Source organism: Astatotilapia calliptera, chromosome 4 (genome assembly GCF_900246225.1).
Source record: "Astatotilapia calliptera chromosome 4, fAstCal1.2, whole genome shotgun sequence".
NCBI lineage: Eukaryota > Metazoa > Chordata > Actinopteri > Cichliformes > Cichlidae > Astatotilapia > Astatotilapia calliptera.
Genome location: NC_039305.1, coordinates 23,774,588 through 23,796,281, shown reverse-complemented (window position 1 = coordinate 23,796,281; position 21,694 = coordinate 23,774,588). Strand labels below are relative to the sequence as shown.

Genomic DNA, 21,694 nt, shown 5'->3' with positions numbered 1-21,694 from the left:
AGGCCCCAGTGGTGGAGAAAGTAATGTACTTGGGAATTTTGGCAATGTTTCTGAAACATTCACAGAAAATCCTGTGAAGATAAAATGTTTTGGTATTGTGGAATTTTGTCCTCTGTTTTTTCTGATATCTAGACACAGGTGAAAAGTGTTCTTCCAAAACCAGCAAAAAGATCTCAAAACTGTTGACTGCATTGTAACAAGAGACTTGAGAAGAAAGATGTGGGAGTCCCTTCTAAGTGCAGTGCACTGCAAACAGTTGTAAAGAACTGTTGGATGCACTTGGATCAATGGCAATATTACAGACAAATTGCAAGATCCATAGACAGCTGCTGACCTGACAAACAAGCCCAATATGAGAGCCAGAAAGATTAGAAGACAAAGTTAAGCATTCTACTCCAACAGAAGTACAACAAGCCACACCAAATGGTGCGCTACGCCACCTACAGGCAGAGGTGAGATTGTTAATTCCCACTACTACTTGATATCCTGGTTATAAGGATTGCTGATTGGAGTTACCCTGCACTGTGCAGTGATGTTGGACTAAGATGGTCACAGCTCAAGAGAATTTATAGTTTGAGCTCTTAATATAGAAAAACTTCTATTGTAGAACAATAGAGAACTAAACCTGACTGCCTTTATGCCAAAAGCCATCACAGTGTACCTGTAAGTGTGTGTTTATGACAGGGTGAGGAATAGAGCTGCTATTTCTTTACATCAGGTCTTTTTGCTGGTGTTGGAAGAGCCCCTTTCACCTGACTGGTGAGAGGGGGAGGGACCTTATTTTATTATATTTATTGTTTTAATTTACAATTAGAAATGAAAATATGTGTCTGCCCACAAGGTAGAAATGTCTAAAACTACAGCTTACACCCTGCAGTAACATACAGTACATCTGAGTTGTTGTAAATTGTCAGACTGCTAGGATCATTTAAATCCCTCATACACAATTTGAAATGCGTCACCTCCAAAATTATGCAGAAGGTCATCACTTCCCAAAAGAACCAACCAAACCAGATTAAAACCACACAAACAAAACAACCCCCAGAAATGTTAGGTCAGTTTAACCCAGCCCCCTGCTTTGTCCATATCTGACCAGCCGCATTACTAAAATAACAAAATTTGGATCTTTTGTAACAAAGCATTTCCCACACTATTTAGTCCCTCAGCTCTAGACTGTACTGCTGATATTTAAGGGTGTTGTCTTCTTCCTGCTTAGTTTTACCGTATCTCTACCTTGTACAGCAAGTTCAGCAAACTTAATTGATCTTAATTGGCCTTTCATGTCCACAGAGTTATATTTATAGCTTGTAGAGCATAGCTGCTGGGATTTTGTTGGGTGTTCCATTTATAAGAAACATTCTATAATAGAAAAATAAAAAAACAAAAAACTATCTTTAACAGTTTGAACCACAAACTCAGTTACACTGTTTTTGAGTCTATAGGCAACAGACAATATACCACGGTCAGCTAGACACTTACAGTATGTGTTGGGGTTTTAAAGTGTGTTGCATTGTGTATTATTAAGATCTCTATGTTTAGAAAGTGAACAATAAACTGTGCCCATCTGTCTGTGATAATATTAGCATTACTGGCCCTGAGAAGCTGCGAGCTGTTAAAAGCAAAAGCAAAACGTTTCAATGCATCACTTAAAGTAGTGTCATGCATCTAGTTTGTTGTAACCTACTTTTGGGAAAACCCCTGCTGTCATAATTTTCCAGTTTGAAGGACTCAAAAGCTGGCTTGAAGGAAAGCAAACACTAAAGATATTGATAACTGAAACGATTCAGAATACAACACAGGGTATTTTGGAGACTATAGACTGAGAAGTCTTTAAATATACAGGAATGTTGATGAGGAAACTGCATGGAGGTGTGCAATTCAACTTTTAGCCTGGGAATAGCTGAGAACTAAGAAACAAAAGCATGAGAGTGTGACTTACCAGTGCCCAAAGCATGCACACAACCTCCACTTAGAGTTCCCCTGCTGTCTAGCAGAAAACCTAAATACATAACTCACACTATTCTTTCTTTGGCTTGGTTTCACATATTTACACTTTTAAAGCTCACTGGCTTGGGAAAAGGAGCTGGGTAATCACACAGCCTGTGACTATAACAGATGCAATCCATTTAAATAATTCTGAGACTTTTCTCATTTAATCAAAAGTCCTCTTTTAATGTCCCTGATTGCTGCTGTTGCTCAGCTCTGTGTCAGTGTGTTCCCCTTTGAGCCATCAAACTCTTTGTGCCCAAAGAGTTCAAAGTAAAATTTCCAATTTTGGTTCATACTGACATGAAAGCATAACAGAGTTGCCCAAAAAAACTTGCAAGTAACACTTTCATGATGTGATTATTATATTCTACCATTTTCCATAGTTGCCCTGTTGAAGGATCCAGTGAAGCCTCAAACCATTTAACCCTCTGAGGTCTAAATCATCACTCGTGATGACTCCAGCCCTAAGACTAAGTCTAACCCTAGATAATATGAATATATAATTTTTTATTTTTTTTAGATATTATTCGCCCAAGTTTTTTCAAGTAGGAAATAAAGAAAACCACCAATATTACTGGCACACATCAAAGCCTATTCACTTTTTTTCCCAAAAAGTCAGTTTTGCCTTTCACTAGAATATACGTTTATCGCAGGGTTTGGGTTATCGCCTATGTCTGTGAAGGTTCTCAGTCATCCAGGTCATCGTAGTCTAAGGAGCTTGGAAAGAAAAGCGACTTCTTTAAGTTGCTTGAAGACGTTTCACCTCTCATCCGAGAAGCTTCTTCAGTTCTAAGGTCAAATGGTGGAGAGTCCCAGGTATAAACCTAGTGGGAGTAACCCCCCACAGAGGGACAAAAGGACCCCCTGATGATCCTCTAATCGCCTGAGCCAAGGTGTGAAAATGGGTGGGGGTCCCAATCAGCCAGGGTTTCGAGTGAGCTCATTGTGAAACCTGGCCCCACCCTATCATGTGATTTCCTGAGATCAGATGGCCCAGGATGTGAGTGGGCGTTAAGGTGTCTGGGGAGGGATCTCAAAACTGGATTATAGATGGCAGAGAGTTGGTGTCGTAAACCACCGCCTCTGTTCAAAGATGGTCGCTCACAGTGGACATAGATGGCTTCTTTCACTCCTCTTTCAAACCATCTGTCCTCTCTGTCCAAAATGTGAACATTGGCATCCTCGAAAGAGTGACCTTTATCCTTAAGATGCAGATGGACTGCTGAGGTCACTCTTTCGACCTCAGCAGTCTGGGCCATTTTTATTATTTTGCATAGTCTATTGTTGTTTTCTGAGTCTTTTCCCTTTTGCCCCTTTATGTCGAGTTTGTATGTTTGAAAACATCTTCACTGAAATGTCGCTTCATTACCTAACCTATTCATTGTTTTAATCTATTCTTGTCCTTTATCATGTTGTCCCACATTGCTGTGTTTTTCTTAGTCTTCCCCAGTATTCCTTGTGGCTCTTGGAGTTTTGAGTTCTGTGTATGGACTGTATTTTAGCAAGTGGTGCTGAATCAGTCTTTTAGAGAAAAGTGGTGTAGCGAGTGATCATAATTATCCATGGTGGATAACAGCTTGTTGAATGACCTCCTCCACACCTTCAAATTTCAAAAGTAGAATGGGTGTCTTTCTTCTGAATCCAAACTTGGAGCTGATTTGTCAAAAGAAGGGCCTTTTAAATATTATAAGAACAAGTTAGCCCACAGTCTGATACCTGATTATTCAAGTTATTGTTTGTGGGAGAAGGATTTTAAATTTGAGTCTGGATTTAAGAGAATACAGGAGAAATACACTCTCTCTTTCGAGTCAGTGTCAATATTTTTGCTACAGCATTTTGGATCAGCTGAAGGCAATACTGCAATCTAAGAGTAATAAATGCATGAACTAGTTTTTCAGTGTCAAAGGTGTTCAGTATGCAGCCAAACACAGAGCCAGCCTTCCTACACAGTTTATTCAGTCTGTTGTCTGCAGCATCAATACTGATCCTCCAGTAGATCACGGAAAAGAACAAAATCAGTTTAACGCTCAACATGTTGTGCATCCAGAGACTCTTTGTGCAAACCCACATTTATGACAAGTTATTTTAGTCATAGTTGTTGGGTATTTATTTATTTTTTGTTAGCCATTCTTATCTCTGCAATTAAAAATGCATTTTTCATTTGAAATGTAGAAAATGTGCTTTGCTTTTAGGCTATTCTTTGTCAAATGTGAAACAGTGAAAAGATCCAAATAGATCAGTAATTGCTGAAATACCAGCTGCTTCCCACCAACAACCTTGCCATATTCTAACTCACTCTCAGCATGTTTCTTATCCATTATGTAGATGAAACCTAAATTCAGTGAGCTTTTGCCTGTCACATGATTTACTCACAATATTTACTTTAAATGACCAATTGAAAGGGGTACATCAGTGAGCATGAATAAATGTAGAACTTCATGATCACTGATATGCCAATTTTAGTATTCTAAAAATTACTGTGTTGCGTGTAAACATGTAACTGAAGCCAAACTTTTGTCTTGTAGAATAGTGTAAAGCATCGCTTTAGTTATCCTAACTACACTGTGCATTAGACATTTTGTTTTTCATTTTCATGTCATCATATTGCTGGCAGTAAACATTTTATCTATTCACTCTTTAAACTGTTTAGCTCAGAATCATGAAGCATCCAGAAGTCAGTTAATTGCATCGTAACAAGTCTGACCAGCCTTACAGGTCTCATTATTACAATCACAATTGATTTTCTGTAAGTCGGAAGTCTCAAATAATTTTTCTTTTACTTTCTCTTTTACTTTTATAATTATTGATTTGGTAGTGATATGAATGCAGAGAGCTTCACAGCCTGTTGGATGTTTCTCACCACGCTAGATCTGTTAAAAACAAGTGGGAGGGGTTAGTTGGTGTTGAGAGTTATATATGGCCTTGGATCTACGATCCAGGAGATGAGAAGAAGCAAACAACAAAAGGTAAGTTTATTTTTATTATTTTGTTTGTGGATTATGATCATCTTGATTTTCCCCTCAAATCAATTGCCCCTTCCACTGCTACCTCTTCTTTATCTGTCTTCCTCTTGTTGGTCTACTGACCATTTCCTTTGTACTTTTAGTTTGGGGAGTTTTTTAAACTTTTGAATTCTTTTACCTTTTTTTGCTTTTTATCAAATTAAATGACCAGCTTTTGGAATCAAACTCTCTTTTCATTTTATAACTCTGTCTGCATTTGGGTCTGCAACATTAACTAATATTATATAAGCTGGATATGGATGTCTTCTTTAGTCCAGACCAAGAGTTATCCTACCAGTCTCTTCTGGACTCATTCCCTCACTAACAAACCAACTGTTCTTTTACTTCTCTCTCAGTGTGATCCAGTGAATACTCAAGGAGCTCATGGAGCTTGAAACTGGTATTAAGACTGGCAGAGGTAATATGTTAAATAGTAACATTGTAACATTTGTTTATTTTTTTAATTTCAGAGAATGTTTAACAACTTTGAATATTCCATTTTAACTAATATGACCTGTTGATGTTTGGTTTCTTTCAGAATCACCCAAGCTCACCATTGTGTTAACTGGTGATACAAATACTATTGAGATTGGGCCAAAAAACATCTTACTTGATCATGATGACAAAACCAATGTTAAAAAGTTTTCGTCCAGGCTGTATGATATGTGTGGTCGGCATATCACTGTCATTAACATGCTTGGTTTCCAAAAGACTGATGAAATCCCACTAAACCAGGGAATTCATGCCATTCTCTTACTGTTACCATATGGTCAGCATAACCACCATTACAGCTTAGGGATTCAATGGTTAGAAAAAGCTTTTGGGAAAAAATGTTTGTCTTTTGTCATGACAGTTGTGACTCATGACTCAAGTGAAAAATGTGAAAGTGCACTGGCAGACCTGAAAGCTAACTGCACCTTTGCTGAAAAAAGATACCACACATGCACAAGAAGCATGATGGATGCAAATGAGATAATAAATCTGTTAGAGAAAATCAATGTCATGGTCTCTGAAAACAGTCCCCACTGTGCCATTAAAGTGGTGGGTGATGAAGATGAGAGAGAGCATTTGGATCAAAATGCCAACAGAGAGGAGGAAATTGGGATCAATTCTTCTGTTTTTCTGAAAAATCAAAAAGGTAAGATTTTATTGTGAGTAGATCCTAAATTCTTCTAAAAAGTTTATGTAGCCGGGTGGAAGTTCGATATTATGGGACATGCCACTGGATGGCACTGTTTTTCTTTTGGGGTACCTCTGAGAGCGGAAGGGATCATGGGGATCTACGGAGACATGCACGAGTGCTAGCTTGCATTGGTGTTATGTGGGTGTGCAATGCCTTTTTTTCGCTGCGTGATCTGTTTTGAACGCAAAGTGTGCAACAGTTAAGGCACCAGGAGTAGCTGCCACCAACTTCGCCGTTCGTCTCAGAGGGATCCATATTCCGTTTTCTGCTGGATTAATGCACTGTATGTATTTGAGTTCACACTTGTATTATACTATCTCTGTGGGTAAGAGGGAAATGTACCGTGTTAACTGTTTAATCTTGGCTCTGTATCTATGCAGGAGAAGCCACTACAGTTATTTTTGCACTGCTAAGTTTTGTTTTATTTATGTTTGGGTTTATATCAGACACGAAATGACGCTAGATGTCCTTGAGTTCCAGATGCTGATAAAGTTGGGGAAATAACCTGCAGTAGCAGTGGGTTACCAGAGCACAAAGCTGTTACTGGATAGGAGCTGTCTGTAACAATTTTATTTCTTTATTTTTACAACCTTGTTATTTTCTTCTGAGCACTTACTTTATCATTCAGATTAAAAGAACCCCAAAGATAATCTGTGTTCTGGGCTGGTTAATTTAGCCAGGCTACACAATTTGGTACCAGGAGTGGGGTATCTGCAAAAGTGGCAGCTCAGCGATTTTGTTTTTTATGGGTTTCCGTTTAAGTAGGTTATTTTACGGTGCAAGAAATAACTGTAGTGGTGGTCACCTGCGACGCGAGGGATTGGAAAGGATCGGACGATTGAGGCCATACCAGAGGTGTGCAGAGGAGCAGTGGCCAGTCTTTCCAGAAGAGGGTGATTTCGATCGAGGGAAGGATTCTTTCCAGAGGAGAAGAGGACATCAGTGGCACCTAGCTGAATAGACTGCTAAGGCAATTTCTGCATCCTGACCAAAGACTAATCTGGACACAGACATTTCATTATGTCAGACACAAACAGTGACGATGACCAGGGTTTGGCGGGGGCCACCGCAAGGGACCCTGTCACTGAGCTTCAGGCAAAATTGTCAGAACTGAGTAACAAACATGACCAGGCTATGGCCAGGATAACTGCTTTGAGTGACGGGGCAAGTAGGTCATATGTATATCTGCCGCGAGAGCGACCTATTCAACCCTTTAGTGGGGATGCAACCGTAGATGGACGTTCTGTAGAGGAGTTTATTGATGAAGTACAGAGGGGTATCAGAACTAGAGGCTTGGGTAATGATGATCAGGTTGACTTCATTTTTTCCCTCCTCAGGGGTTCTGCACTTGAAGAGATCAAGTTATGTACTGGGGGAGAGCAAATTGAACCCGAAGAAATATTTTGTTTTCTCAGAGAAGCTTATGGTGAGAGGCGCAGTGTAGCACAGTTACTGCAAACCTTTTTTAGCCGTTTCCAGCTAGAAGGTGAAGATTTCTTTGAGTACTCACACGCTCTGTCCCAGATCCTCCGCTTAGCCCTTAAACAAAGGCCTGATGCAGTACGAGACACAAAGATGGCAGTTAGAGACCAGTTTGTGGAGGGAGTAAGAGACTCCACTCTGCGAAGGGAGCTTCGCAAGATGGTGAGGGAAAAGCCAGAGTCTACGCTTTTTGATGTACGTCAGGAAGCAATTGCTTGGTCGATGGAAGAAAAACCTAGTGGCACCAGAGTTGCCAAGAGCAGGCCCATATTAAGTGACAGTGCGGTTGCAAGGGATCAGAGTACCCGTGAAGCTCCAGATAGGTCATCTGCAACTCTAGATGAAATCCTTAAGGTGGTTTCTGAGCAGGGCAAGGCTATTGGGGAGTTACTCAGTGTGGTTAGGGAGAGTGTTACATCCGGAGAAAGGGCCCCTAAACGTGGGATTCCCAGATCAAAGTTCCAGTTCACTGATGATGGGAAGCCCATCTGTTTCAAGTGTAAGGGAGTTGGACACATTGCTAGGGAGTGCAAAACCCTTAAGCAAGGAGCCTCTCCAGTTTCTGTTCCTGCACCTGGTCAGGGAAACTAGCCACCTCGGTTGCCAAGAGCCGGGCAATTCGAGGGGAGACTACTGGCTCAAAGACCCTAACTCGTGAGAGATTTTTTGACAGAGCAGTTGGTAAATGTCCTGAAGTTGAAATTGAGGTGGGAGGGATTAAGGCTAGAACCCTTTTGGATACAGGGAGCCAGGTTAGCACCATCTCAGAGGCATTTTTCCGACAACACCTAATGGGTGAAGATGATGATGTAACCCCTACAGCTAAATGGCTTAAATTGACTGCAGCTAACTCATTGCCAATTCCTTATATAGGTTACATTGAGCTGGATGTGCAGGTCATGGGGTTAACAGCGCAGGAGTGTGGGTTTTTGGTAGTCAGGGACCCCGCCCCAGAACCAGGAGGGCCACAGGACCAAGAGCTAATGTCAGCTAAAGTTAAGGTGCAGGAAAATGATGTGGAACAGCAGGTGGGAAAAGGTGCCAGCAGACTAGAGGGATCCCCCCCTGTTCTTGTTGGAATGAACATAATAAAGAGATGTAAGGAGCTAGCCATTGCTAGTTTTGATTCAACTCTCGGAGGAGAGTTAAATGCTGCTTGGGGAGAAGCTTTTCAGAGGGTGCAAGCCTGCGAAGTATTAGAGAGGTCATCCATCGCCCGGTTAGCTGGTAAAAATACTGTACACGTGCCAGCATCATCCGTGGCCACAGTATTTGCTAGAGGGCTTGGGAAAGTTTCAGATGACCAGACCTTAATGTTACTTGAGCCAACCAACACGCTCGTTCCCAGTGGTTTGGTTGTTGTTCCTACTCTTGTTGAAACTGACAGGCACGTGTTTCCAGTTCAAGTTGTGAACTTCTCTCAGGAAGATGTGTGGTTGGCTCCCCGGACCAGACTTGGTATGCTTACTGTAGTGGAGTGTGTTGAAAATGCAGCTGAGGTGCAGTTTAATCGTATCTCTGCTGACCACGAGGAAGTGTCACTGAATAAGGAAGGGGCTAAAGAATCTGATGGTGAACTGAAATTGCTGATAGAGCAGCTGAGCATTAGTGGCTCCCAAGAGGAACAGACCAAATTAGCTGCACTTTTGGCTCAGTATGCAGATGTTTTTGCTTTCAAGGATGAAGATCTAGGTTATACAGAGAAGATCAGTCATGAGATACACCTAGTCGATGATGTCCCGGTCACTCAGGCCTACCGACGGATACCTCCAACACAGTACAAAGAGGTGCGAGAACACATAACCCAGCTTCTGAAAAAGGGTGTGATCAAAGAAAGCACTAGTGCCTATGCATCGCCCATTGTGCTGGTGAGGAAGACAGACAACAGCTTGAGGTTATGTGTCGATTACAGGCGGCTAAATGCCAAGACCAGACGTGATGCCTTTCCTTTGCCCCGTATAGATGAATCCTTTGATGCATTACATGGTGCAAGGTTTTTCTCGACTATCGACCTGGCAAGTGGCTATCATCAAGTGGCAGTTCACGAAAGAGACAGGCACAAGACTGCTTTTACAACCCCATTTGGGTTGTTTGAATATACCAGATTGCCCTTTGGTGTGTGTAACGGTCCAGCCACTTTCCAAAGACTCATGCAGGCCACTATGAGTGACTTAATCCTTCAGATCATGCTCGTGTACCTAGATGACATATTAGTCTACTCATCAACTTTTGAAGACCATTTGACACGTCTTCAGACAGTGTTGCAGAGACTCAGGGAAACTGGGCTGAAGGTTAAGGTGGAGAAATGTCATTTTCTCCAATCTAGTGTACGCTTTTTGGGTCACCAGATCTCAGCTGAAGGGATAGGTACGGACCCAGACAAGATAGCTGCAGTGAGGCAGTGGCCAGTACCCACCACAGTTAAAGAGCTGAGATCCTTCCTGGGTTTTTGCAGTTATTACAGGAGATTTCTCCATGGATTTTCGCAGCTGGCAGGTCCTTTGCATGATCTGATTAATGCATGGGGCAAGGAGGACAGTCCAGCTAAATATAAAAACTTGCTGGAAAGTGTGTGGACGCCATCTTGTCAAGAGTCATTTGAACAGCTGAAAGAGAAGCTCACGAGTGCCCCCCTACTTGCTTATGCTGATTTCTCACTGCCATTTGTTGTTGAGACGGATGCCAGCAGTTTAGGACTGGGAGCAGTTCTTTATCAGGTGCAGGGTGGCAGGAAACGTGTTATAGCATACGCCAGCCGAAGGTTGAGAAACGCAGAGAGAAATGACAGAAACTATAGCAGCATGAAATTAGAGCTCCTCGCCCTTAAATGGGCTGTGTCTGAGAAGTTTAGGGGGTATCTCTTAGGCTCCAAATTCACAGTTGTGACAGATAACAACCCCCTCTGCCACCTGAACTCAGCAAAGCTGGGAGCCATTGAACAGCGCTGGGTTGCCCAGTTAGCGCCATTTGACTTTGAGGTGCAGTATCGTCCTGGTCGGTGTAACACAGCAGCCGATACCCTCTCTAGACAGCCATTAGCAGGGGAGCCCCAGCCTGCAGGAGATGAGGAGGAGTTTGATGGATGCATATCCATCTGTAACCTTGTCAGCAGAGGGACAACGCTAGGCCTGGACTTAGTAAGTGCAGGTGTAAAATGTTGTCAGGTGAGGCAGGCCCGGGTCACAGCAGTTGAGCAAGACACCCATTTTACTGATTCCCAAGGGAATACACCCACTCTGCCAGGATATTCTAAGGAAGAGTTGCGACAGTTTCAGTGCTCTGACCCTACTATCAAGTCCTTTAGGCAGTTTTGGGACAAAAAGAAGAAACCCACACACCAGCAGAGGAGAGGTTTGGCTAAGTCTGTGATTTCTCTGCTCCGGCAGTGGTCACGTATCATGGAGTTGGAGGGATTGTTGTATCGGGTCATTGAGGATGGACATTTGGGGAGGTGTCAGCAGCTCCTTTTGCCAGCTTGTTTAAAGGAAGCTGTACTGGGGAGTGTGCATGATCAGATGGGGCATCAGGGGGTGGAGCGGACCCAGAATCTGTTAAGACAGAGATGTTTTTGGGTTGGTATGTATGAAGAAGTGGACCAGTGGATTAAGAAATGCTACAGATGTGTGCTTACTAAGTTGCCACAGCCCAAGATTCATGCCCCTGTCAAGCCTTTTTTGGCCACTAGACCTCTTGAAGTGGTTGCAGTAGATTTTAGCATGTTGGAGCCAGCCTCAGATGGACGGGAAAATGTGTTGGTGGTTACAGATGTTTTCACCAAGTTCACACAAGCTTTCCCCACACGCGACCAGAAAGCTGATACAACTGCTAAGATTTTGCTTAGAGAGTGGTTCATGAGGTATGGCGTACCAGAGAGGTTACATTCTGATCAGGGCAGAAATTTTGAAAGTGATGTGATTCAGGAACTGTGCAAGTTATATGGGGTTAAAAAAAGCCGTACTACACCACATCATCCCCAAGGTAATGCACAATGTGAACGTTTCAATAGGACACTTCATGACCTATTGCGTACCCTCCCACCTGACAAGAAACGCCGTTGGCCTGAGTATTTGCCAGAATTGGTCTATGCGTACAATGTGACTCCCCATGCCACCACAGGGCACTCGCCGTATTACCTCATGTTTGGAGTGCACCCCCACCTTCCTGTAGATGCTTTACTGGGGCAGGAGCAGGTGCTTGATAAGAGACATGACTGGCTGGTTGTGCATCAGCAGCGCTTAAATGAAGCACATAACAGAGCAAGGCAGTACACGGAGCAGAAAGCAGCGGAAAGGCTTGAGCTGGACAAAACCCGAGTCTATTGCCCCCCTGTTGAAGTAGGTCAGTTAGTTTATCTGCGACACTGGCCCCAAGGCAGGAACAAAATTCAGGACGCCTGGAGCCCTGTGGTTTATAGGGTTGTCGAAGTCCAGGGCAGCACACATGCAGTGGAGCCGGTGGAGGGTGGGCCAGTAAAACGGGTTCACAGAGCTAACCTTAGACCTTGTATTGGCCCAATTCCTGCACCCAGGAAAAAGAAAAATAATGAATCCCCTGTGGTAGTGAGTCCTAGGACAGAAGAGAAAACAGGCTGTTCAGATCCAGATCCTGAGTATGTGTTGTTCGGAGAAACCTCATACCCAAGTGCAGAGCAGGGGTCTGATGAAGCAGTTCAAAGCAGTGACATTTCTGAGTCTGTAAACACTGATGATGCTCGTGTTACTGTACCATCTGACTCTGAGCAGGTGTCCACACCAGAGACAGTTGCTACTGAAACTAACAGGGATATTGGGGTCATTCCACCAACACCAGTGCCCCGTCGGAGTAAAAGAGCTAATGCTGGAGTGCATTCAAACCCTTACCATGTCCCTGTATCAGCATGTCATGCCATCACCTTGAGCCCTGAGGTACTGTCTCAGTTGTTGACTAATTTGGGTACTGCTCTCTTTAAGGAAGCAGTGCATGAGTTGAGATATACCAATTGAGTCACCGGGGACGTTGACTCTTAAGCAGGGGAGTATGTAGCCGGGTGGAAGTTCGATATTATGGGACATGCCACTGGATGGCACTGTTTTTCTTTTGGGGTACCTCTGAGAGCGGAAGGGATCATGGGGATCTACGGAGACATGCACGAGTGCTAGCTTGCATTGGTGTTATGTGGGTGTGCAATGCCTTTTTTTCGCTGCGTGATCTGTTTTGAACGCAAAGTGTGCAACAGTTAAGGCACCAGGAGTAGCTGCCACCAACTTCGCCGTTCGTCTCAGAGGGATCCATATTCCGTTTTCTGCTGGATTAATGCACTGTATGTATTTGAGTTCACACTTGTATTATACTATCTCTGTGGGTAAGAGGGAAATGTACCGTGTTAACTGTTTAATCTTGGCTCTGTATCTATGCAGGAGAAGCCACTACAGTTATTTTTGCACTGCTAAGTTTTGTTTTATTTATGTTTGGGTTTATATCAGACACGAAATGACGCTAGATGTCCTTGAGTTCCAGATGCTGATAAAGTTGGGGAAATAACCTGCAGTAGCAGTGGGTTACCAGAGCACAAAGCTGTTACTGGATAGGAGCTGTCTGTAACAATTTTATTTCTTTATTTTTACAACCTTGTTATTTTCTTCTGAGCACTTACTTTATCATTCAGATTAAAAGAACCCCAAAGATAATCTGTGTTCTGGGCTGGTTAATTTAGCCAGGCTACATTTAGTCTGAACTTTTTTTTATTTTAGGACAAATCACTGAATGCTGTTGTCACAGAGAATATGGGAAATACAAACTTTGTTTTTTATTCCTTTAATTTGTCACTAGTTTCTTTGTGACTCGCTCATTGTTGTTAGTCAGAAAAATATGTTTTATTGAATTTACATGTGTTTTTGTTTAGTTTTTTCCAAGTTTGCTTTAACTGCATTGGCAATATATTTGGGAATATTAATTTGTCCTCTCTCCTCCAGAATGATTATCATTTTAGGCATCATGCTTTTGCATGATGTACTAAGATTATTTCTGGGTCATCTCTAAGATGAGAACATAGTAATAGCCCATGGTATCAAAGCTTTTTGTCACTACTCATGTGAGAACTTACTGTAAATGGTAAATGGTAAATGGCCTGTATTTATATAGCGCCTTACTAGTCCCTAAGGACCCCAAAGCGCTTTACATATCCAGTCATCCACCCATTCACACACACATTCACACACTGGTGATGGCAAGCTACATTGTAGCCACAGCCACCCTGGGGCGCACTGACAGAGGCGAGGCTGCCGGACACTGGCGCCACCGGGCCCTCTGACCACCACCAGTAGGCAACGGGTGAAGTGTCTTGCCCAAGGACACAACGACCGAGACTGTCCAAGCTGGGGCTCGAACCGGCAACCTTCCGATTACAAGGCGAACTCCCAACTCTTGAGCCACGATCGCCCCGGATGTATGTACTTGAAGATGATTAAAAAGCCAGGTCCTGAAAAATTAGACTTTCTTAGTTTGAAGTGAATTACTCAAGTTCAAGGTCGATTGAAAGGTTTGTTAAACTTGCTTCCCAAAAAAGAGACATAGGTTAACAGCAGGAGTTTAAGTAGGATTTGGGCGGTAAGGGAACCCTTGTTCTAGTTCTAGTGTAATGGGGAAGCAGGGGGAAATCACTGATAATAATTTGTATTGTCAGCTGCAGTAAATTTTTGTGGTCAGCTGGACTGCCCTGCAGCTGGTTCCAAAGTCACATATATGCCGTTATGGCCGATTGTAGAAGATAGTCCTGTTAATCAGCAACTATACTGAAGCACATCTGAGCACTTATTTATACAATTATTTGATTGTTTCTGTTGCTTGCAAATGGTGTCACATTTGCAAGCAACCAAAAAGCATTTGTCCTCTTCCTGACTTCCTATTTTTTGTATGCTTGTCACACTTAAATGTTTCAGATTATCAAACAAATTTAAATATGAAGCAAATGTAACACAAGTAACCACTGTGTGAAAAAGTGATCAATCCCCAGTCTAACATAAAGTGACTGTGGAGTATTAGATCTTCAAAAAGTTCGATTTCACAAGCCAGACCCAAGCATGATTACTTCCACACCTGTTCTCATGAGTTCCAAGATGAAAACACCTGCTCATCTCAGTTTTGCTCAAAATCATCTTGATGATCTTAAAGACTTTTGGGAAAATACTCTGTGGACTGACAAGACAAAAGTTTAACTTTTTGAAAGGTGTAACCTATTACGTCATATTACATCTGGCATAAAAGTAACACAGCATTTCAGAAAAGGAACATCATACCAAAAGTTCATACTCCTCCAAATCTAACTGTGGTTGCCCACATGAATGTTGAAGTTCCCCAGCAGAATAATAGAACCCCTGGGAATAGAGCACTCCTTAGCACCCCATCCAGTGGCTCTAAGAAGGCAGGATGGAGCATTGCGGCTACCACAGTCAGGAGGCTCATGTACCGTGCTTCAACATAATATTACCGTATTGTGTACGAGAATCCCAAAATGGCACCTGTTAAGAGACATGCTCATGAAGCAGAGTTCAAACTCTATCAGTCACGCAGTCGAATATGGGCATAGAGCAGCTGCAAGAGAATTCAACATTAATGAATCAATGGTACAGAAGTGGAGGGAGCAAGAAGAATGAGTTGAGTAAAATTGACCTATCTGACTATTTGGTTTCGCTAAATGCACTTTATAATCCGGTGCGCTTTATGGTCCAAAAAATATGGTAACTTATCTTTCTTGTAGAAATGTGCTCCAAATAAAGAACATTGTGTTGACAAGATTGTCAGTTAATCATTTATAAATCAATATTGTCTGTCTGGGTAGAAGTGTTGAGTGATGTGGTTGAAACATTTGCGTGCACCTCACTTTTGCACTGGTGCACCTAAGAAAAAAAGTTAGGCGCACCAGTGCACCCATGGCAAAAAGTAAGTGTAGAGCCCTGCACTGGGGAGAACTCCAGGTACTCGTAACATACTGGGGGGATACAAGTATACCCGCTCCTTCCTGTTGTCTCCTCACCGAGGGCAACACCAGAGTTGAACAATGTCCCATTCCTCTCCAGGGTTACCCAGGGTACACTGGACCCTTGATTGTCATACTACATAGGAGTTATCTCGGTCGCTCTTTATCTGGCATCTCACCCAGCGGAAACCCTACCAAGGAAAAATTGCTCACAGGTTCACTGGAACACAAAAACCCCCTGATAAGGTGGCAATTGATGGAGGTGAACATGAAATAAATCATAAAGAAACAAAAAAAAAACTGCTTTTAGTGCTGCTTTGAACAAAAAAAGTTTCAAATAAGACTTTTCTTTACTTTTGAACTGTCCACTTTACTAAACTGTTACATCATTGCTGTTCTGCAGGTGTCTCCGGTATAGGTATGAGTGGAAACAAGGATAAGGTAATATATTCTAATTAATTTTACAAAATCCTAAATGTTTAGTTTTGTAATTTTTGCATACACTAACTGGTGATTCATTTATTGTTATAGCAGCCAATAGATATCTCTGAAGAAAGCATCAAAGAGAAATGCCAAACAGAAACTGAAAGACTTCTGAGCAGACTTAACCTTCAGGACAAACAAACACAGAAAATGTCACCAGCAGACTTTCTTAAAATAGGCCCTCCTGTGAATCAGAGCCACGAGACATCTGAAAAAGATTTAGCTTGTACTTTTCTTCAGAGGATGATGATGTTAGACTACAGAGCAAGATATATCCCTGTAAGGCAAGACAATCCTGATGTAACCCCTTCAAAGTCTGTTCCAGTGTTCAACAATGATGACTTTGATGCTCTATTTAGTGCCAAGGTAGACTCTAATAAATCAAAATCTCACATTCACCCAATGGATGTTCAGATGGCAGTATTTCATTGTTCAGACAGCTTCCTTAAGCAGAACCTGGTTACAAAGCTATCACAGTGTCAGTACGCCTTACCGTTGCTTGTCCCTGACTCAGTCACTATGGATATTGAATGTCCTCTGTGGACATTCAGGCAGATAACTAAAACATGGAAGAAAACTCACATCAAGGATAATTCACATGCCATCACCATGAAGACAATGCCCATCTGCAAAGCTGAGACACCCATGGTGTTTTCCTTCCGCCTGGGTTCACTTCCAGTGTCAAAATCTCAGCTCATGAACACTTTGATCAATGACCGTCACAGCACCTTCTTCCATAGAAATTGTCCAGGTAGCACCAAATCTCGCCTGCTGATGGATGGTGTGGCAGAGATTGCCTGGTACTGCCCTGATGGAAAACCCAGTGACTCCTTCAGTGACTGCATTGCCTTTTGTAATCTTCATGGTGATGCTCTGTCATTTGAAAAACAGCGCGAGATACTGACAGAAAAATCATCAGTTAATGTTGTTCTTTTGCCAACTCTGGAAAAAGGCCATAAAAGTACTACAGTAATCCAAGACCTTTACAAGTTACCAAAGCCTCTCATTATTCTCATTGCTGATGATGAAAGTGATGCACTTCATGTTAAAAATGGAAAATACAAAATGGGTGTGAAAGACAGAAATCAATCAGAGGTTTCTGATGAACTGAAAGGAATAATTAAAGAAATTTTATCTGGACCTCATAGATCCTTCCAGCTTGAATCAATGGCTGAGGTTTCTGGAGTCACAGTGGATGAAGATCATGTAGTCTACCAAAAAGGGAAAGCTGCTGCACTGAAAACAGTTAAAATGCTTCAAGGGATGGAAATTTCTAAGCTCAAAGAAAAATTTCTCCCCTGTCAAGCCAAGCTGTGGCATGAGTGGTGTAAAATAAATAAAGAGCTGTATCACCTTAAAGGAAACATTGAGAAGGAAAAAAGTCAGAAACAGCAGCAGCTGATGCAAATAAGACAAAATCAATGCAAAGCTTCATGTAGTGAACTGATGAAGTCATTCACAGAAAGCCTCTTGTCTTTGCCATCAAAAGAGAAGGAGTACTTCCTGAAATGGACTCAGATCTTAATAGATGCCCTATTCACAGACGAGATATCTTCAATTCTCACAAGCTCTGATGAAAAGTGGACTGAGGTCTTAACTCTGAAAAAGAAACATGACAAATCTGATCTGTTAACAAGCAAACAAACAGAACTTGAACAAATATCCAAAACACTGCAGTCTGCAACCTTTGGCCTGGAGCACATCTTCAGAGAAATGGGACAGATCTATGAAGCCCATAGAGCAGTACAAGCAGCGAGTAGTCACACTGAGTGGGTTAAATATCCTGAACTGGCTGCAGATCTGATGATTTCAGGACACCCAGTGGAGCTGATGGATGGTGATGCAGGTCATGTGCCTCTAACATGGATCTCTAGTCTTTTAGATGAAGTCATCCAGAAACTAGGTGACCAGAGAGTTTTTGTGTTGTCAGTTTTGGGCGTACAAAGCAGTGGAAAGTCAACAATGCTGAATGCCATGTTTGGATTGCAGTTTGCAGTGAGTGCAGGCAGGTGCACCAAAGGTGCCTTCATGCAGCTGGTCAAAGTGTCAGAGGAAATCAAGAAAGACTTCCAGTTTGAATATGTTCTAGTGGTGGACACTGAAGGACTAAAGGCATGTGATACCACTCTTCATCATGACAATGAATTGGCAACATTTGTTGTTGGTCTGGGAAACATGACACTGATCAACATGCCTGGTGAGAATCCAGCTGACATGCAGGATGTCCTGCAGATTGTTGTTCAGGCTTTCATGAGGATGAAGAAGGTTAAACTTTCTCCAAGTTGTGTATTTGTTCACCAGAATATTACAGACATTGGAGCTGCTGAGAAAAACATGAATGAGAGAAGATGCCTGCAAGAAAAACTGGACCAGATGGCTCAGCTAGCTGCTAAACAGGAATCATGTGATGCTGAGTGCTTCAATGATGTCATTGCCTTTGATGTGCAAACAGATGTGAAATACTTTGCTCAGCTATTGGAGGGAAGTCCACCGATGGCTCCTCCAAATCCAGGCTACAGTGAGAGTGTCCAAGAGCTGAAGAACCTCATCCTGTCTAAGGCCAAACAGTCTGCCGGCGTAAAACTATCTCATTTCAGAATAAAAATTCATGACTTGTGGAATGCTCTAATTAATGAGCAATTTATTTTTAGCTTCAAAAACTCACTAGAAATTGCAGTTTACAGAAAACTTGAGGTTGAATATGGGAACTGGACCTGGGCCCTGAGGAGCAACATGCTGACTATTGAAAACCAGCTTCACAACAAAATTGAAAATGGAGACACTGACAAAATTGAGCGTAGTTATATTTTTAAAGAAATGAGCAAAACATTTGAAAAAATCAAAAAAGATATGTCAAAGTACTTTGAGGATGACAGAGACAAAGATATGTTGGTTCAGTGGAGAGGCCGATTTGACAACAAAATAAAGGAGTTCCAAGAGGAGCTGGTGACAGGAGTGCAAAGAAAACTGGAGGAAGTTATGCAACAGAAGAAAGCTTGTAAAAAGCTGGAGGATAAGAAGCCAGAGTTTGAGAACAAGCTGCTGCAAAAGAGCAAAGAGCTCGCTCATCAGTTAAAAGACAAACCAAAAGATGAAGAGGAACTTCAAAAACTGTTTGACACTGTTTGGAGTGACTGGGTAAAGGATTTAATTGCAGATACAAAACCCATTGAGGACATCAACCTGGAAGAGGATCAGGAAACTATCCTTCAAGATGTTGGGATTGAACAAAATATTATAAATGATTCCAAAAGCAGTGGAAAATACAAAAATATGTCTGAGTTTGATGACTACACGGGTTATATCGTCCACAAGCAACAAAAAGGACAGGGCATTGTAGCCCAAGTTTTTTCATTGATTGAAGATCACATTTGGGGACCTATGGAGTATGAGGACCAGGAACAGATCAGATCACTAATAATCAGCATTGACAAAGAGTCTCTTGATGCAGTCAAGAGTAAACCTGTAGCAACAAGAGGCTACAGTTCAGCTTACTTACAAGAAGTGGCCAAAAATGTTCAAGACACAGTGACAGAGTTTGAATCGAACAAGAAATATGATTTCAAAAAGGAGTTCACAGTTGATCTCTTACTGTACATATTTGACAGGGCAGCCATTTGGCTTTCACAGTCTCACAAAAAATTCAAAACAAGCAATGATGCACACACTTACTTGGAGAGTAAAAAACCACAATACTACAACATTTTCAGCAGCTTCTGCAAAGGAAACTCATCTGCTGTTGTGTTTGGAGAAATGATCTGTGAAAAACTGAAGGTTTCCATTGTTGAAGCTGTTTGTAACGAGACTGCCATTGATCTCGCTGGAGAGATGAGGTGCACTTTCCCAGCATTCAATGGAAACCGACTGAACTTAGAGAAACATTTGTTGACATCACTTGCAGAGAAAGAGGACTTTGATGCTTTCATCACCTACATCCAAAATCCAAGGAAGCAAGTAGCAGCCTTTATCAAAGAGAAAGTAAACACGTACATGTTCACAGAATACAAAGAAAAAGCTCAAAACATACTCAGGAAAAATGTGGATGAGATGCACAAGTTTGTCTCTCAAGCTTTGTTTGATGCAACAAATAATGTCAAAACACAAAGAGGAGACACAGACATGTGGGTAAAGGAATTTTCCAGTTTCCTTAAAGATAAATTGACGCTTGAATCTATCTCTTGTCAAAACTTCGGGGACATAAACTATTTCGAATTTCTTAAAGAAGAGATTGAGAAAGGTCTTATATCCATCAAAGAGGAGATGAATCAGCTTTCCTTGGATAAGATAAAGGAATTCAGACTGAGACCTGATGAAATCCTCATCGATCAGCTGTGTAACTGCTGCTGGGAAACCTGCCCGTTCTGTGCAGCTGTTTGTACCAACACTGTTAAAGATCACAGTCCTGAAGATCACAGTGTCCCCTTTCATCGACCTTCTGCACTCAGTGGTGGACACTACAAGAACAGTGATGAAATGAGTGTCGAGTTCTGCACGACAAAAGTTGCAAGTGATATACGTTTTTACCCTAATCTAAGGTTAGATCCCATTCCTTTTAAAAAGTACCGCAAAGCCGGACCACCATATAAAAACTGGAGAATCACCCCTGATGAATCTAAGCTGAAGTACTGGACATGGTTTGTGTGTCGGTTTCAGAAGGAAATGGAAAAGCACTATCGTTTTAAATTCACAGGGAGTGGTCAGATTCCCAGAGAGTGGAAAACACACACTAAAGAAGATGCTATTGAAAGTCTGGATGAAATGTGCAAACTGTGAGTGAGTCACCACAGCTCAACAATTATTCAAAAATGAAACCACATAAAATGATAACATTGCATTAAAATATGGACTTTTAGTAGATTGTTCGAATGGTACATAGAAACCTGCTTTATTGAAATGAAATTTTACAAAGGAGAGCAAATAGGAACAATATCAATTTAAAAATGATAGTTCGAAATACTATCATTTTTAAATTGATATTGTATAAATTATTGTATGCTTATTTTAGCATTTGCATTTTAAAGAAAAAAATGAAAAGAAACATGCACATTTAACTTTTAAAATAAATTTTAATGATCAACATTTTTTTTATCATTATAATTTCATTGTATTCAGCATTTTGAGCTATAAAGTAAAGAGCGCTTAATAATGTTTTCATTCATTGAGCTGTTAATCAGTGACAACACATATATTCACTTTGACCTCTTGTGTTACTAATGGATGGTTACAAAGAGTTGTAATGAACTTAATTTCTTCATACTAGGGTTCTTTTCACTTCTGAAAAATGTTGTCTTTGTAGATTAAAGTATCCGTAGAAACCCTGCCAAAACATGGAATGTCACATGTATTAGCTTTTGACTTATTTGAGCTAGTGACTTACTAAGTCCTGATGTAATAATAGAAGACATCCTGTTCTTTTCATTCCATCTCATGCGTCTCATGTCTTTTAGCTCCAAAAAGAGGAAATCACAAAAAAAACAGTTTAATGGGAAGAATCTTTTTTCCTTGGGTTCCATGAAGATATACACTATGTTATTTAAGTATCTGCATTTTGAAATAAAGGAAATGGTTAAAACATGATTAAAAACTTGAGTGCTATATGTG

The 21,694-nt window shown here is 41.5% G+C and overlaps 1 protein-coding gene across 1 annotated transcript; it reads left to right on the top strand.

Moving 5' to 3' along the window:
- Positions 1 to 5,362: 5,362 nt before the first annotated feature.
- On the top strand, positions 5,363 to 20,866 carry LOC113021571 (interferon-induced very large GTPase 1-like). The gene is made up of 9 exons (XM_026166312.1): positions 5,363 to 5,409; positions 5,530 to 6,129; positions 7,202 to 7,342; positions 7,512 to 7,600; positions 7,699 to 8,233; positions 8,530 to 10,793; positions 15,794 to 15,872; positions 16,014 to 16,051; positions 16,145 to 20,866. The coding sequence occupies exons 1-9, from the start codon at positions 5,376 to 5,378 to the stop codon at positions 20,864 to 20,866; spliced, it is 8,502 nt and encodes a 2,833-aa protein (XP_026022097.1). The 5' UTR covers positions 5,363 to 5,375.
- Positions 20,867 to 21,694: the final 828 nt, after the last annotated feature.